At 45.2% G+C, this 18,349-nt stretch overlaps 1 protein-coding gene across 2 annotated transcripts in view; it reads right to left on the reverse strand.

Annotated features, from left to right (window-relative positions):
- Positions 1-403: 403 nt before the first annotated feature.
- LOC143355583 (protein expanded) overlaps positions 404-18,349 on the reverse strand; it is a 143,813-nt gene continuing 125,867 nt past the window's right edge. The window contains exons 6-13 of one of the 2 annotated variants that reach the window (XM_076790532.1): positions 14,435-14,514; positions 8,957-9,197; positions 7,309-7,584; positions 6,613-6,778; positions 5,970-6,278; positions 5,105-5,380; positions 3,149-5,004; positions 404-2,744 (exon numbers count right to left, since the gene is read on the reverse strand). In XM_076790532.1, coding sequence (XP_076646647.1) covers positions 2,268-2,744; positions 3,149-5,004; positions 5,105-5,380; positions 5,970-6,278; positions 6,613-6,778; positions 7,309-7,584; positions 8,957-9,197; positions 14,435-14,514 — 3,681 coding nt within the window. In that variant the 3' untranslated portion in view covers positions 404-2,267. Of the gene's footprint in view, positions 2,745-3,148; positions 5,005-5,104; positions 5,384-5,969; positions 6,279-6,612; positions 6,779-7,308; positions 7,585-8,956; positions 9,198-14,434; positions 14,515-18,349 lie in introns of both variants that reach the window. The other variant, XM_076790531.1, reaches the window with a different exon arrangement.

The following is an 18,349-nucleotide window of genomic DNA, read 5'->3' on the forward strand; positions in this document are numbered from 1 at the left end:
AGAACTTTTCTAATACCCGCCAACACTTAAATTTTCTCCCACCTGTAGTCGATCACCCTGTACATTTATTTATTTGGATACCTAACACTTGCACTGCAGAGAAGGACTGTCAGCGCCATCTTTGGAAGGCAGGACGAATCGCGTGATGGTTAACTGGCGGGACGTTTGAATCTCCGCCAAACAAAATGTGTTACAGCTATTTGTAACATATTTCCATAAATCTATGTGGATAACTGGAGTATTCAGGTACTAAACCCTTGAAAGTACTTCTACACATTATAGGTGATGAAACTAGGTTTCTGTTATGAATGTTTTTGCTGTATGACCCGATGACGTTGATATTTTCTGACAAGTTCGCGAGACACTAAGCCCTATGAGATTTCGGGACGGACCTTTGCGGCTGTTTTCATTATAAAAAAAAAGTTTATTATTCGTAGCTGAGGTGGCGCGTGGTACATACATGAGGTTTCCGACTACAACAAGTCCTATAATTTCACGCAATACTATGTACAGACATGGTTCGTGTTGCAATTATTAATATCTAGTATTAATTAACATAAGTCAACGTTACGGCTAAATTATTACCATTACACTATGATCTATGATTAATGTTCGCGCTGTCCACACGGATCTTTTACAAAACTGTAAATTGTCTCGCGTGTTCCTGTATAGTGCAGTTCCCATTAATTGGATCGCTTTTAACGTATTACTATTCACGTAGGCAATCTTTTTATCGGTCGACCGTGAACAGTCGATTCACAGTTTCTACACAAAACGCCTAACGGTTAACAACATTCCGACAACCACGTGGGAGAATATCGAGTGACATTAGTAACCAGCAAACTACACTTACAGTTACAGTAGCCGCGTGCGCTTAAAGAACGCTTCGATAAAGGGTATATTAAAAGAGAAGAAAGTACAAAGACGAAAAACGTGGATGGTAATAAATATTACGTCCTCAATATCGAAACGTAGCATGTCTCTAGTTACGATGGTCGTGAACCCGCCATCTTTCGCTGTATAAAAATATCCTTGTTAATTAGTACCTAGAAAAATGGTGGCTCTTACAGACGATTAAGGCACTTTATAAGAGCGCTCTTTGTTGCTAGGACTCTCACAGGGGTTCGCGTTCGAATTGTTTTTTTTTGCGTTTTACTGTTTTACCGATCGCGCTACCGCTTACTTGAGCAAAACGAGAGAGAAAGAAATAAGAGAAACGAAGAGAGGAAGTTAATGGACGCTTTGATCGCTGACGTCTCCACTATTCTACGCGCGACAAGAAAGCTTCACTCGCGGAGGAAGAGTACAATTTTTTCAGGAGTATCAAAGAGATCATAATAGATGAAATAAGAATAGAAGATATAATAAACGCCATTGTTTCTTCTTAATTAGCATTACGAATGATTCGCATGTCGCATTTATTTAATACGTCGTCGTGGCGAAACCGTACATCTACCCTCATCGGACTGTTCAAGTGTTCGCGATGAGTAGGAGTTATTGTAAGTGATAAAATGGCACCCTGAGTTGAAGAAGCACGGTCTTTAACGAAGAAAACGTTTAAGTACTTATAGTCGGATCGGCGAACGAATCGACTTCGATGCTGAAGGGAAAGTTCACTTTATCTTTAGCTCTGTCTCTCTAGGCAGTTAATCGATTCGCAAAGTTTCTATCGTCAGAACGGTACCAATGCAGTCTCCAGAGTTTACGAGCCATTGAAAAATATCTTTTTGTACTTTAACAAAGTTTCTGTTTTCAAACGAGAGATTATTCTCCTCTAACACGTACAACATCTAAGGCCATGAAAGATCACGGAAGAAATACACACGAAGATCCTTTAAAAAAAATAGTAGCTAAGGCACAATTTCATTTCTCTCTAACAATATCTCGAACGCCACAGTGTCGATCATTTTTACGGACACTTGCCTCGAGGCACTGTGTGCGTTGCGGGACAGTACACAAAATACACAAACGAGAACAGATCTGTAATACAATTAGACTTTTGTTGAGCAAAAGAGAGTGAGAGAAAAAGAGAGAGAAAGAAAGTAGAAGGTAGACTCTACGCCTACCAGGATGAGCGATGGTGGACCGAAAAAGTGATTTCGTTTTTCGTCCCGACTACGCTATCAGAATCTGTCCTTTTTGCTACTATCTATCATATTAAAAAAAAAAACAAGAACTTGTCGCAGAATCTTTAAGGGTATATTGGAATGTACTTTCGTCGAGGTATAGAATTCCAGAATTTCAGAGGGCCTCGTGGACACGTTCCGTTACGAATGCGACGCCCTCGTCGGCTCCTTTTTAGCAGGTGACACACCCGTCGAATTGGTGACCTTGTAAGCGTTGCCCTTCACCTCGGCCGGGTGCTTGTGGGTACTCGTCGAAGATTTCCTGGGAGGTTTCGTGATCTGCGTGGTCGACAGGCCGCTCACCGGATACTTGTTCCTGCTGGACGTGCCGCCGTTGCTGCTTCTCGTCCCGTTCTTCGCCGAAGTCGAGGATGTCCCCTCGGTCGGATGTTTCGGCATCACGAACGCTTTCGTCTGTTTGAGCAGGTATCGGTCGTTGCACAACGCCGATATCAATGGCAAGTCCAGGTTGCGGCTCTTCTCCCGCAACGTTCGTATGTCCAGCATCCCGTCCTCCTTCCCTTCCTCGTGGTCCTCCACGGTGCTCGATTTCGGCGTCTTCTTTGGCGACGAAGACGACGAAGAGGCTGATGGAAGCGGCTGGTTCTTCTCGAGATTCTACAACGAGATACGGTTCTCATCAGCGACAATGGTTCTATATGCGAACGACGCAGTTCTATCAACGAAGACTCGATTCAGCGCTTTTACATCCTGTCAAGAACCGGAAAATGTTGGGTCGAAAGGTCAAAAACTTTCTTCAGAATCGGGACGGTTTCTCGAGAATTTCGGATTGTCGAGAATCCCGAAATTTTTGCGAACCCAACTCGCCTCGACCCGTCCCGACCATCGGGTACCCGACATTTTCGGGTTCTCTGCCACCTCTGGTGATTAAAAGTATCCCGAAATGGTGTACAGAAACAAATTTCAGTTGAAACGTGAGAATAAATTGAAATCATGTAAATCTTAATGTCTGCTATAATTTTGTCCCATAGTGTATTAAAGTAGGTGTTGGTTGACCGTACCTGTATTTCGTATGGGGGCGGCGGTGGTGGCGGCGGTAGCCTGCGGTGCTTGAACTGCGGCAGGGACTGTAGCTTGATGCTGGAGGGCGAGTCGAAACACTTCAAAATGTTCTCGTCGCTTCTTGTCCTGGAGAACGCGTGGAGTGTGTGCGGGTGTGCTGGGGCTGGTGGTTCGCGTCTAAGACTCTGACTCCCTGCCGACGAACAAGTAGCCCCACTGTATAGCGAGCTCGTACTAGCAGCGTAGTGGCTGCTCAAGTTACTATGCGGTAAGTAATTGTTAGAACTCGTGTCGCTGCTACTAAGGTTCTGATTCGAAGCGTATTTCGACGGCGAGGAGAAGGACGAGCCGGGAAGGTACGGCGTGCTACGGTACATTACCAGCGATTTATTGTTAAACGAGGGATAGGGGGGCGGCGGATAGGCGGCCATCGCGGCGAGTAACGAGCCTTGCTTCGCGTCGATGTACTCTTGCTTGGAGACGGCGGGATCTTTCAGTGGGAACATTACGTAATCGACATCGGAATAGAGCTGCTGCTTGTACTGTTCGATCTGCGACCTGGCCACCTGACTCGTGTAAACGGTGGCCAGGCTGGGCGGTGGCGGTGGAGGTTGTCTGGGATGGATCATGGGCGGCGGAGGAGGCGGAGGGGGTGGCGGTGGTGTTAAGTAAGGCAACAAAACCGGACCACCTCGTGAAGCGTGCACGTCCAGATAATTATTCGGGCCCACAACTAGAGCCGCGACCGGTGCATGGACCGGCGTGGGTTTCATTTTGTCACCGGGGTAAGTGGGTGGTTGAATTCTGGGCGGTGGTTTCGGGGCGATTGCGGTTACGCCGTTCGCCGTCGGCTGGCTGCAGCTGCTCTTCAACGGTGTCAAACTGACGTTCGCCTTGCTGTTCGCCAGGCTCGTTTGGATCTTCGTCGACGTCACACGCGAGACGATCTCTTCGCTCGCGGCCGGATAGAGGGTGGAGATCGCTTCTTGCCGCGTGACCTCGGAAACTTCGGGATACGGGGGCGGCGGCGGTGGTTCCCTAGGTATCACGGCGTCGTTTCTTGGAGGCGTGGGCGGTGGTATCTGAATTCTTTCTCTCGGCGACGTGTAGGGTGGCGGTGGAGGTGGATCGGTCCTCCTCGGCGGCAACGGTACGAATTCGCCTCGAGTCGCGTTGTACGGAGGCGGAGGCGGTGGTTCCCTCTCTATATCCGGTATCTTAGATCTGGACGAGTTCAACGTCGCGTAGTCCATGCTCACTGGATACGGAGGAGGCGGAGGAAGCTGTCTGTCGCTGTCTGTTCTGGGCGGCGGAGGCGGTGGAGGCATAGTAACGTAGTCGCAGTCCGAATCCATGGAATTGCTGATTGTCTTCCGAGGCGGATAACGTCCGACAATGAGATCCGACAGCTCGTCGGCCGACAACAATGGTCCCACGCTGGAAGGATCGCTACCATCGCCTCTGAAGCTCCCCGCGCTCAGTATGCTGTTGCTGCGTGATCTAGAGTCTTCGAGTTGCTGGTCTAGGGTGACCGCCGTCATTGTAGACACGACGTTCGTGACGTCCTCGTCACCCTTGCAGACACTGTAAATCGGCTCTTGATCCACCGTGCCGACGTCTTCCGTGTAAACGTCGCTGGTTTCGGATCGAAGGCCGCTGTGTATGGTGTAAAAACCGGATGTTACGGAAGCCTCGTCGGTCGTCGATTGAACGGAGCTCAATGCGCACACGTCGCTCGCCGCCGACGATTCGTTCGCGTCTCCTGTCGGCGAGTACAAGTCCCCTATTCTCTCGTCTTGCATCTCGCTGCTCCTCAGGGTGTAGACGCCGCTGGTCTCGCTCGCTATGTCCGTACCTGGAAACGACACGTTCACGTAAAACCAGACGCCTGCCGGTGTCTCTCGGGACTGAGACGTCCGGGCGCGAGTTGCCACGCGATTAGAAAGGAATCTCACCTGCGTATTTGCCGCCCTTCTTGCACCTGTCGTAAATGGCGCCAGGAAAGCTGGCGGTTTCCGACGAAACCGCCGAATTCTGTGCCGTATGCGAGTAGCCCAGCTCTAGACTGGACGTTGCCGACGTGCGACGCATTCGCGGCGGTCCACCAGCAGGTGCGTTCACGACCACGACCGTGCTGCAGCTGCTGCTACATTGTGACCCCTCGGCCGCAGTCGCCGCGCTCGACGCCAATCTCAATGTAGCCGTCGTGGGCGTGCTGTCCGCGCCGTCTACTTCTAAAAATTATACGGATCCGTTTTTATAACACCCCCACTGTTTGCCATCGCGTTTTCGCGATTCTACCCAAACCGATGTACCCGGACCCTGCATCGTTGCCATTTAACATTGGAAATACTAAACGGTTCACTTTTATCATTGGAAGTTTTATCGGAACTTGCGACAATTCGTTTCTCCAGATTTCGATCAATTTTTGTTACGCGAACGAAACGAGTTCGCTTAATAAATTCTTAAATGGAACACTACATTGTTCGACACATTTGCTAATTTCAATGAATAGAATTAAACCTCGATCTTTACTTCTTAATTTCCTAACTTTGCGTTTATAAATACACCTTTAGTAATACGTACAGTTTCATAAGTTATATGCTAAGTTTTTAATAGCCAGTTTAAATAATTGTTTATCAAATTGACCCCAAAGAAAACGTTGAAGGATATAAGAGTCAAAAGCATCCGCCTTGCAGAGATTAAAATGGCCGAAAATAGTTTTATAAATGGCAAAGTTATTCAGGGGCCACTAACGAGCCGCGTAAAAGTTAACTTTCAAACTCGAGGAGATATAGGTGATCGAATGACTGTGCTCACCATCTACGGTGGAGACCGGCGACGATGGCAACGACCGATCTTCGACGTCCGCATTAGTGCCGTTCACAACGCCGCACTGGACAGCCGAGTGCGAAGTAGTTTCGGTAAGACGTGGCAGGCATTCGGTCGAAGCTGGCGCAGTGTCCGGCTCGTCCTCGCTGTGAACCCGGTCACTAACAATTCCAGAAGTGGTATTGGATGACGTGCTCGAGATAACAGAGATTCGTTGGTCACCGCGTGCCCCGCGTGCCGTTAAGCTTAGCTTGCAACGGGCGGGATACATGTAGCAGTCCCGAAGCACCTTCCTTTCTGCGGTCGGACAGACAGTAATGCACAGTTAACAAAAGCAATGAAGCATGGGTCGCAAGGGTTCTGACCTGGGGGAACTCTTTAGCCGGAAATAAGAAAAATTAGACAGGGAATGCAAAAACGGTCACAAAATGGCAGAGGGCTGTCTATACGAACATAAATAACATAGAATATTCTCTTTTTTGTATGTGGGCTTGATACGCTCTGACTCCAGAGTATATTCAATTTGACTGAACCATCAAGGAGGTTCCAAATAAGAAAGGTTTCAAACTTGCTACGAGATTTTATACGATTTTAACAGCACCGTATAATTGATCGGGTGAAATGATCTCACCTTCCTCCTCGCGCCTCTTCGCTTCGTTCACTCTGGGTGCTATGGCCATGGAGAACTGATGAGTGTCTCGGCAGAGCCCCAGAAGGAGCTTGCTTTTGTCATCGCATCCACTGTAGAGGGTGAGCTTGTCCGGCTGATCGACGGCGCGTATCTCGAACTTCTTGCGCTGTGTCAGAAAAATTGGACAATTCAAGGAGATGTTTAAACGATCTGTCACTTGAAAAGGGTCTCTCAGAGTAATTCTAGAGCTAAAGCTGGGTTTACATTGGTCCGGTAGCATTCCAGTTCAGTGATTCAATCCAGCTCTGAATCGTAACTGGAATAATGTAGTGTTTTCATACCAGTACAGTGCAAACATTTTCAATCCAGTGTTTACCCCCACCATCAAGAAAACAATATTCCAGCGTTACTGGAATCGTTCGTGACTCTACAGGAGGCACCTGGATGGAACGCGGATCTGATTGGTTATTAGGTACACATAATTTTGCTATTGGTGGAAGTGCCAATGTCGGAGAATCAAATTTTAAAAGCAGATAGGGTTTAGGGTGTCTGCTAGACACCATTTCTGGATCCAGTGACTGGAATAAATGTAGACACTGACCAATTTCCAGCTAAATCAATGGAATGTAAATCGTTGCATCCAGCAACCGGACTAACGTGAACCCAGCTTGAGTTGAGAGAAGTTTGATGACTAACGTCGAAGCATAGTTTGCCAATGTTGTTCCAGGCGAAGACACGCGGCGTCTCCTCCTCGGCGTATACTCGCACACCGCGAGCACATATCGCGAGGAGTATGCGTCCCGGACCGGCCTCGTTCTTGCTTCTTCGGAGCCGATATAGGTGAGCGTTGAGCGGCGCCTCCAGCAGCACCGCCTCCCGGATGTATTGCAGCTCTGCCTCCTCCCTAGCGAGGCCCCGGTTGTCTCTATGCTGAGCCGCGAGCACGGCGAGCACATTTGACTCGAGGCACATCTAAACCACGATCATCGATTACATTTACAGTAGCGTCTCGGCATACAGTGGCGAGCACACTGGAATACGGAATTCATTTTGTCCGCGCGTAACACACGATAGAACTTTGTGTTTATAACTTAGTTCGTGGAAACATCTCCTTACTCTGTGTACAACGTGCTAGTAGCGCTCGAACTTTGTGACAACATTTCGGAGATTAGCTAAATTGGGTTTCCTCATTTCCAAAGCAGTTTCGAGATAAATTAATTTGACTTTGAGATACGAATAGGGATGATAGAAATAAATATGTAGTTTTCTTTTTATATAATATACGGAATCATGTATTGGAGAAGTAAATACGAACCAAACTGAATCGTGTTTGGTGTCATTTTAATCACAGAAATGTCGCGAATATGTTGATAAAAGTTTCGTGAAAAAAAAAATGATTAAAAACAAGGATATTTGATCGAATAATTAAAAATAATTTTCACGCTTATCGCGACTTTTCTGTGATCGCAGTGGGCTGCCGCTCGGTCGCAGACGCACTTTAAAGGGATACACTCAAAAATCGATTTTTTTCGAAGTTGTGGAAGGGAACAGCCCGTTAATGGAATGCTATGCAACGCGCCGAACAGTCCCCGCCATCGGCAGAACTTTACGACCGAAGCACCAACGCGGGAATAGGCCTACATTCCGCAAATGAAATCCTAGGAAATGTAGGGATTACGATTTATACACACACAGAGAGAGAGGGGGGGGGAGAGAGAGAGTAAGCCGTGTAATTGGAGGATCGGTGATTGGAAGATAGACGTGCTATCTGAAAAATTATGGTAGAGCGGCGTGCGCGGGAAACGGAGACTGGTTTAATAAGGGCTTCGATCGAGTAATTAAATATTGATAAAAAAAGAAGAGATTGATTTTAATGAGAATCGGTTTCATCCGTCGGAGCTATGAGTTTATTGGGCGAGTTTAAATGTGCTCGGATGAATATTTGCAAGTCAATTATATTCACCGAGGCTTGGAATTAATTATACATGTAGACTAGCAGAAAATCTTTAGAACAGACAAAAACTATTAATTGAACGGAAAAGAACATTCTCTGACACTGAAGTATAAAATAGCGAAAGCATTAGAAGAATTTGAGTATACTGTTATCTTAAAATCAACGTTTTATTATTATTAAGGGAAGAAATAAATTTCAATCCTGGTCCATTTTGCATAAAGTCTAATGATAAGTTTCAATCGTTTCTTTACTTCGATGACGTGAAATTGTTCGAGCTTGAACGCGTTAACAAAGGTACGATAGAAATGTACAAATTCGTCAGCGATCGCGTTCGCGATTTCGATTGGATACATTCTGGCGAGTATGGCAGCGCTAATTGCGACTACTTACGTGAGGCGGAAGGTAATCCGTGGGCTTGCAGTATCCCACAGGTCCTGCGTGTGGCCTGTGCCGTTCCTCGGAGTAGTCCCCAAGGTCGGCTTGTAGGGCAAGACCCGCGAGTGTGAGCAGAGGCGTAACGATTGATGGCTCGTGTAGGGGATGGTGAGGATGGAGGCTCTCCACCCCGCCGCCATGCCTGACGACATTGTCCCGCAGCTGCAGGTAGTAGTGGTGGCGTGTCGTCTCATCGCTGAAATCATCCGAATCGTTATTTCCCCCTCTTCGCGAACACCCGACAACAATATTTACAACCACGGGCAAAAAAACGTTGACAAACTCTGTGAGCCGCGACCAAGCGTTATCGGATCACGTACCATTACTTTGAAAAATATTCGTCAAAATTCATCCAATTTTTCGCGTTAGTGGGGGAAATGCTGTAATCAGAGTCTGTGAGTGACGTCACGAAGCTAGTGCAGTCTACCCCTAGCGCCGTCGCGATTCGCGCTGATCGTGACGTCACTAATTACCCTCGGTACTGGCACGGTGGTGGGGACATTCTCGGAACGTGACGTCATGTATTCCTTCGAAGGAACTATTTGCGGTAACGCTGGTCGCAACGTAAAGTTCGTGCATGTACAATATTTCTGTTCGCTGAGAGCCTTTTCACACGAAAAGAGGTCATTTTCAGTGGGCGATTTCATCCCTTAAGGGGACCGGCATGGTTTGAAATCCATATACGTATGCAAGGGTCAATATCTAGACAAACTGCCGCTTCAATATTGCAATGAGCAGTTTAGAAGTGGTCAATTGTGTTTCCTAAAAGTCCAATCTACGTCTGTATAGAGCCCAAATTTCTACCTCATCGTGGAGTAATTTGTAATATTCGGCAGAAAATTCGAATTCTGAAGCAAGTATGACGTCACAAGATGGCTGCCGCTGAGAGATTCTCTTATTTTGGAAAGATTTAGTGTTCGTATCGAAAAAAAGCTCTATACAGACGTAGCAAAGACATGTACAAACACGGTGGTATGCATTTTTAATTGATTACTTACTTATTTAAGACGTAAAATGTCTAGAAAAAAGGCACAGTGTAACATAGCGTGACAGTCAAGGCCAAATGCCTGCCGACCCCCTTAAATTACAGTCCCCGCTAATGGAAAAAATACTTGTCCACCATTTTGGATATAAGAACATCTCCATCTTTAATACATTCCTTGATAGCTATAGAGATACAAACTTTAGGAGGATGGTTTCATCCCTTAAATTAAAGCAATAGTTCAAACATAACTTTTTGATCTTTCCCGGTGGAATCGTATCATGACAAAGATATTAAACCCGGAATAAATTATATCTACCTACAGTGAATCCCACTCATATTTGGACGCTTTTAAAAATCGCATAACTCTGTTCATATGGAACCATACGATTTGGATTTTTTTAAGAAGTTAGCATAATTGGTTTGCTACATAAAGTGAAAAAAATGTTGTAGAAAAATTGCAATTGGTCGAAATTACAGAGAAAATACTAAAAGTTGTATTTTGCAACTTTTTTATGTGGACTTACATTGAAAATTTAGAAAGTACGATTTGTAGATCTGTATGAATTATACGTATTCTGAGAATTTCATAAAAATCGGTCAATGTTGCAATGAGCTACAGATGTTCCAAAATGATAACATAAGGGTGAAATACCTAGCCAAGGCCAAAATTAAGCTTTCATCGTTAAACGTTTGTAGCTCATTGCAACGTTGACCGATTCCGATGAAATATTCGGAATATGTATAATTGATACAGATGTACAAAACGTACTTTTTAAATTTTTGATATAAGCCCGCATAAAAAAGTTGCAAACTACAACTTTTAGTACTTTCTCTGAAATTTTAATCAAACATTTTTTCCACGTTATGTAGCGAACCAATTGTTCTAACTTCTCAAAAAAATGCAAGTAGTACAGTCCAATATCGACAAAGTTATTCGATTTTTAAGAGCATCCGAATACTAGTGGAAGTCACTGTATATTTGTAAATCATTAAAAACAACAGCGAACGAAATAAAACTTTATCCGGCCTCTGTTTAAGAACTTTTCATAAAATTTTCAAGTCCATTCACGACCCTTCGGAACGCGTAATTTTTCGCGGTATTCGATCATTTTGTCGACCACTGTAGCAAAGGTCTCGAGATCGAGAGGCAGCCGGAAGTTTCGCGCGTATGCGAACGTTGAAATTCTTGGGACAACGCGCGCGCTCCGTGTAACGGATAAGTATCGCGGCGAACGGCGAAAAAACCCATTCGCATAATTAATAATAATAACCTTGCCATTTCTGTGAGATATGCTTCTCATGGTTACCGTAGGATCGAGAGACCGCGGATCGACCGGTGCCACGGTGAATGGTTCTCAAGTGTTCCCGACACGCTCGTCGATATAATGAATCGTGTCGTGACTCGTGAATAATTAAATCCCGTGCTTCCAGGGAGATGAAGTTTTTTTCTCTCTCTCTCTCTCTCTCTTCCTCTATCTATCTCTTTATCTTTCCCTCTCCGTCTCGATTTCCCCGTATTAACGGCAACGTGTTCCTCGTTCGAGACCTTTGTTGCGTCTACGGTCGACGTTCTTATAAAGACATTCCTTTCGCACGAAACGAATCAAGGTGTCCCGTGATATCCCGTGCGCCGTTATATAACTCAATCGCGCTGGATCCCGGTATCCTTAAAATTCGAGAAACTGGACTGCGAAATAAACGATTACAACGTAAGAGCACGTACATACAAGCACGACGTCAATGTTGCAGCGTATAGAAATCCGAGCGTATTCCGATGGGGCCCGAGTCGACAGGCACCACTTGTCATGCAAACTTTGCGTAATGATAAATCACGTGCGCTCGGTGAGGCCATGGGAATTTCAAAAAGTCACGTTTGCTACAGTTCGCATAACGCACCGCGCATAGCGATAGAAACCAGCCCTATAAATCTGCGGCACAGCATGCCGGGATTACGAAAGCTCCCGGTGAGAAAGGATTCTTGTGTTTCGTGCATTACTCGGCGAACATTCGCGGAACGCGTTCATATTAGCTAAAATCTATCTGAAAACTTTAATGAACGCTGCCGCCGTGGAAATTGCTTCACGCCAAGTCGTCCATACGGTATCTGCGTACGGGTGACGCAATTCTGTGCACAAGTATAAATATTAACCCTACGTCTGCAACCTTATTTTTATCGACGCCGTGCCGTCTGCGTACTGGGTCGCTTATGTTCGTGACTAATCTTTTTACTGTGCTAGGTTCTTGAAAAATCTAAAAGAATACTGGAATACGTATTGAGGTCCCTTTATAAAAATACCTATAATATTTTTAGTCAGCTTTTTAGCGGCTTTGACCATAATATATGTCCCAAGGAATAAACTATAAATGCATTTTTACAATCGCAATAATTGTAGATTGAAAAATTTAGAACTAATAATCTAATTAATAGTGTGAATAGAATACGTATGTACTTTTGACATGTACTGGACGAAATATTAGGAGAGCCGCTTTTGAAATACGAACGCGATCATGCTCGCTCGCAAACGGTAGTGGGGGAACGCGAGAGGGCGAACTATTTGGCGAGAGTTGCGGTACATTTATGCTTGCCAGTAAATAAACGATGTGTTCAGAGTACTTTCGAGTTACGTTGGGATTCGTTGACCATAACAACGCAAACATCGCTGCTGGAACGCGCGAAGGAAGTCACTGCCGAGTTAGAAAGCATCAATGTCAAGTTTTCACCGAGCCACTGACCAAAGGTCACAGACAGCTCCGATTTTCCTTCCGTACTCCCCGCTTCACGCGAGAACGTTGTTTTCGTCGAGGTAGAAGCTCGACTTCGACTATTGCGCGACGTCACCCGAACACGTCCGACATCACTCGAAGGACATGATGCGAGATTTTGATAGCGTTGCGTGTATCGTACAGCAAGATACCGATGAAATTGATGGCAAGGGGTGGCACAGGGAGGGGGAGGAGGGGAGGAGGAGGAGAGACGATTGGATGGTAGCGAAGCAACGAACAAAGAGGAGAGAGAGAGAGAGAGAGAGAGAGAGAGAGAGAGAGAGAGAGAGAGAGAGAGAGAGAGAGAGAGAGAGAGAGAGAGAGAGAGAGAGAGAGAGAGAGAGAGAGAGAGAGAGAGAGAGAGAGAGAGAGAGAGAGAGAGAGAGAGAGAGAGAGAGAGAGAGAGAGAGAGAGAGGCTGAGTGAGGTGACGGCGAAGCGAAGGGCAAGCAAAAGGGTGGGTCTCCCTCACGAAACGAATTCTCGACTCCTGTCCGGTAGCTAAGTGCTACCTACTCTTGTAATTATAAATTATTACGTGGCGCGTGATAGATAGACCGTACGCATTAAATGAAAGCACTCGTCCCGGTAATTATACTGATCCGTGGTTGCTTTCTGATTTCCACCCGAAACCCGTGATTTACATCGAGCCTCGCCGCATTCGCCGCACGTCCACGTCGACGAGGGTTTAATTCGTGAAAGGACCCACGGCTCGCCTAACCGCAGAACGCTCCTCGCTTCGATCCCCTCCGGTGCTTCATTTCCCCGCTTCCGTTCTGCACGATGTCGCGCGCACCCAATGGCGTACCGACTTCATTCATTCGCAAATTCGACCGTGCGATCCTCGCTCTCGCCTCTCCTCTTCGAATTACAGTAATGCCTCGATATAGAGGAAGGGGTGGCAAATACAACCCCCCTTGCACTCTTGCAAATTTACCTGAAACTCCGCGGTCCAGCTATTACGATTCAACGCAAACAGTCTTGTTATTGCGCGATTAAATTCAACCGAGCACTCGATCGTCCAGAATGCCCGAAGAACGCTCAATTTTCGAAATATAAACAAATGCTACGTTTGTCCAACGTTCACAGCTCGGAATTCACAGAATACGGAATAATTATCAAGAATATTAAATATTGCAAACATTCGCGAATTTGATCGGACCGTTTCAAAATTCGGGCTTCGGTTGCGGCCTTATCCGGAAGGACGATCCTGGCTCGAGTTCCAGGGCAAATTAGGAGAGCCCTCTTAATCGGGATGCAGCGTGGCTAGGGAAAAGAGGCAAAATGGAGGTCGAGTAGGCTACGCAGGTTTGGCAGTTCCGACGAACAAGGTGGCACCGGGCACCATTTGAAGCGAAACACTAATTACTCCGATTAATTCTGCAATCCATTTGGCTCGGCCGTCCGATGGACCGTCCTCGACTAATTTAGCTTCCTGCGAGGAGCCAGCCTCTTTCGAGTGAATAATTTGTCAGCCCGGGCAGGGTCGGGACGACTACCGGGGAGCTTTTATTCACGCGTTCGATTCGATCGCGAATTTCCTTCGTCTCTTTGCGATTGCGTTATGAGATACCACTTGTAAGAAAGATGGTAACTCGCATGCTGTCAGAGTAATTTCAGGTTGCGCGTATATGTCGCGACGCCGTAAGTGCAAAGTGAAAAATTAGCTTTAACATGACGGCTCACCTTAACAGCAATGGCGTGTCCACGTAGTAACGAACGCGAAAGTAGAGGACGAAGGCTGGCCGTCCGCTGCTGTCTAAGCCCTGCAAGTCAAAACACAATAAACGATTAATACAATTAATCATTGATGTCCGAGGCTCGCGTCTTTCATCCAGAGAAAAGATCCTATCGTTTAATTTATAAATTTTAAGGGTACGAAGATTTCTGCAAAGTTTCCAAAAAATATTTGAATGATAGAAATGTGAAACTTATATTCAGTGAATTTGTTTCTTTTTATGCACTTTTAACCGGTAGCGTTCCTGCAAAGTGAAACCAACAATATGTACACGTCTTGCTACGCGAAGGAATGTTTTAACGATTCTTTTTTTTTTTGTATATGTTAGAATTCAGCATATCCGGTTGTAGTTCTCCAAGACAATCATTTGCTTTGATGACTGAATTGTTCTTTCATAGACCAGAATAAGCAACTCAACCTGATCGGTCTCATTATGCTCATCGAATCGATAATACTCGATATCGCGATTGTTCCCGTATACAAACGCAAGTAGAACTGTTCAAACTATAAAGCGTTGCAGGCTATAAATATCCATGCAGGTAAAAAATAAAGAACATTCGTTTCAGGTTGGTTCGTGCTGAGCGATGCATAACTCTCTAAATTAGAAAGAATGGTTTTTTCATTTGTTTTGTATTGATTTTGTAGGAGTGATCTCTAATAACGATCTATGATAAATACTATTTTGTTCTTCCTAGTGGGTTTCTTATGAAACCATTGCTATTTGTAACATTTCTCTGATTAATATAACACCAAACACTATACAATTTAGATCGTATTTACTTGTTTAATTGTAATCGGTTAAATTTCACTTTGGGGGACCAAGAATTTTCAACTTTTTTTTTATATAATCCTATAGATTTTGACGAGGAAATGCCAAAAATGTAAGTTTTAATGGCCGGAACTCACTAACTCAAAAGTTATATAGCGTAAAGTTGGCGAAGTTGTCAAGCGTTTGTGACAGGTGAGAACGCCGCAATCTTATATTGGTTGGATAATGAATGAAGGTTCTAATAAATCGTAGATTAAACAAGTATGCTCAGTAAATGGTATCGTGTTTGGTATCAATTTAATCGGAAAACTGTGACAAATAGGTTGATAAAATATAAGTCTGTGTCCTTTCCAGTCTATCTCGATCAAAAGTATTAGCTTGCGAAAAAACCTAGTTTCAATCTATTTCATGGCATGACAATTTGCGAATCAATTCCACCTATTTTATAGCAACGGGCCCCACTGTGCAATGTTAGGATCAACTCTGTCCCGAAGCGATCCACGAAGCAGCCGACTTCGGCGGGCAGGCTACCGCGACGAAAGAAAAACCTGCAAACGTGGGCGAAACCACCAAACCGTGAATACGCCCATGCTCGTTCCTGCCCACGCGCCCTCAAGCACGGTAGCTACACGCGTTCCACCGAGAATCGGGACTAAATCCCCCGTGGATCTCTCCGGTTCGATCCGTGAAACTCAACAGAGTGAAACGGCAATGGCGAGGAAGAGGGGGCGAGAGATCGAGGAGATTCGACGGTCGATAACGCGACCATCTGTTGGGTTCGGTAAACTCGTAGGGACGACTTTTTAAATATCTTTAATATTTTGCTAACGGCCTCACCAAGATAAACGCGCCAAATTATAAGACACCCTCTGAATAACCGAAGCGAGGGCCTAACGCAGTGCTCACCGGCGGCAGTTTAATACATTTTTAACGTTTACGATTCCCGACCGAGGATGTCGCCACGGCAATGGCCATTTTGTGGTCGTGAATCAACAAACCACCCTCAGGAACGTGACCATTTTACTCTTCACCAGAAGCTTCTTCTATCTAAATGTCCAACTTCCTTTGTCCGTATTAAATGGAAAAATGTGCGAATTGAAACATTTCTTACGGCTTAATAAAAGGAGAAATAAATCTCTGTTTGATCCCTATGTCTTGTAATTAGTACAAACAATTTCGCACGAAGATCCGCAGTCTAGTCATTAGAATGTTACTGCAAAGTTTTGCCCAAATTGGTCCCAATAGTTTGTACCACACTTAAAGTCTTTATGCAAGACGATTGCACTCTTAGGATCTATAAATTTAGTAGTCTTATATAACATTTTTGGGGGAACATTTCAGAGAGATCGTACTAGCAGAATATGCCATCTTCCGAGGATCGATTTTTCTTTATTTTACCGAAGACGTGTAGCCCGTTAATACACCAGCAATACGAAGCTCTTATTCCGGTAATTTTCGAGGTGCCTCGTCATTTTGCTCAGCAGTGTACGTATATATACTTATTTTGATATGTCGTCGGCGAACACCGTTCGCCGGCGGACACAACGACCTCGAGCGAAGGCTTCGAGACCGATGACGGCACTCCGGGCATTACCGGGTGAGAGTCGACGAGTCGAAATAAATAACGGTCTGTCTGCCAAACACGTTAAAACGCTCTAACCTTCGTTCACTAATTTCTCGACACCTGTTCCGTTCGAGTTGAAACGAATTTTTTACTTCTCGAAGGATGCGGCGTTCTACGGCATTCTTGTTACAGCAACCCTTATTAACACTAGGTTTACGGAGCACTAAAAATGACTATTTTACATTACTTTATAACAAATAAGAAGAACGTGTCTGTCCAAGTTTTTAGCCATTTTTAAAAATAATATATACCTAAAGAAATGTTGAGTAATTCCACGTAGACGGATCTTCACAATCTCAATAATCGTAAATGAAAAACATTAGAACACGTCATTTGTAAAGCTAGTATTAAAAGATCGATAGCTCTTGTAAACGGTCCACTTCCTGCGTTCGTCTACGAAATTCCTTCGAACCGCTTGTATCCACTATCGAGCAACGTTTTCAATCACTCTTCAAGATCTCTGCTCGCAAGACCGCCGCTTGTATAAATATCCCCGCGGAAACGAGCGGATTTAGCAATCTCGGTTAACGAACGCAGGCTCGAAAAGGCAATCAGCTTGAAAACGAAAACAAGCCGCGTCCACTCATTATGGGTGTACCGAAATGAAATGTGGCCGCCGAGGATCGATCCAGTCCTAATTTCACTTACTCACTCCCACAACTTCCAATCTATCTTAACGATAGACCGGCGTTTCCATTTAAATTTAGCAATCAAAAGGACTCCGTGGGTTTCGCAAATAGAAATTAGAAGTGACGAGAAGAAGGGAGAGAAAGAGAGAGAGAGAGAGAGAGAGAGGGAGGGAGGGGGATACGAGCGGCAGCTTCTCGAGGCTGTGTAGTGTGGTCGATACATCATCGAGCGACCAAGCACGAGAAAAAAGAAACGAAATAGATGGAGAGGACCCAGGGGACAGAGGACGGAGATGGGCCGCAGTGGTTAGGCCGAGGAGGAGGCGAGCAGCACGGCTAAAGGGAGAGACAGCCACCAATAACGAAGGCCCGCTCCAAATTCGGTAGCCGAAAATTAAACCGAGAAGGGTTTCTTGGCTGCTCGCGTCTAGACCTAGACCCTCCGGTCAAATCGTAGCAAATTATACCGTCGGGCCCATCCGCATATTTTACGAACCATAAATATTAATCCAGCACCGGTGTATGCCTCTCCATCTTCCCACTTCTGTTCCTCGTCCGGTCTTTTCGCTCCCGCGGCGCACAGTGGTGCCAAGGCGGCAAAAAATCCATTTTATAAATTTTCGATTTTCATAAAAAAAAAAATTATTTTTTAATAGCCTAATAGTGCGTGCATGATGTGCCAAAGTCAGATTTTTGAAAAAAAATTTTTTTACGGAGATATACGCATCTGGATAACCATTTCCTCGCTCCTGGGAATTCATCAGTGTTCAGTACGATAGTTATGTAATTACTCCGTCTATAATTGAATACTTAGGGGTCTACAAATCATATGGGTTATTGC

This window comes from Halictus rubicundus, chromosome 7, assembly GCF_050948215.1.
Source record: "Halictus rubicundus isolate RS-2024b chromosome 7, iyHalRubi1_principal, whole genome shotgun sequence".
NCBI lineage: Eukaryota > Metazoa > Arthropoda > Insecta > Hymenoptera > Halictidae > Halictus > Halictus rubicundus.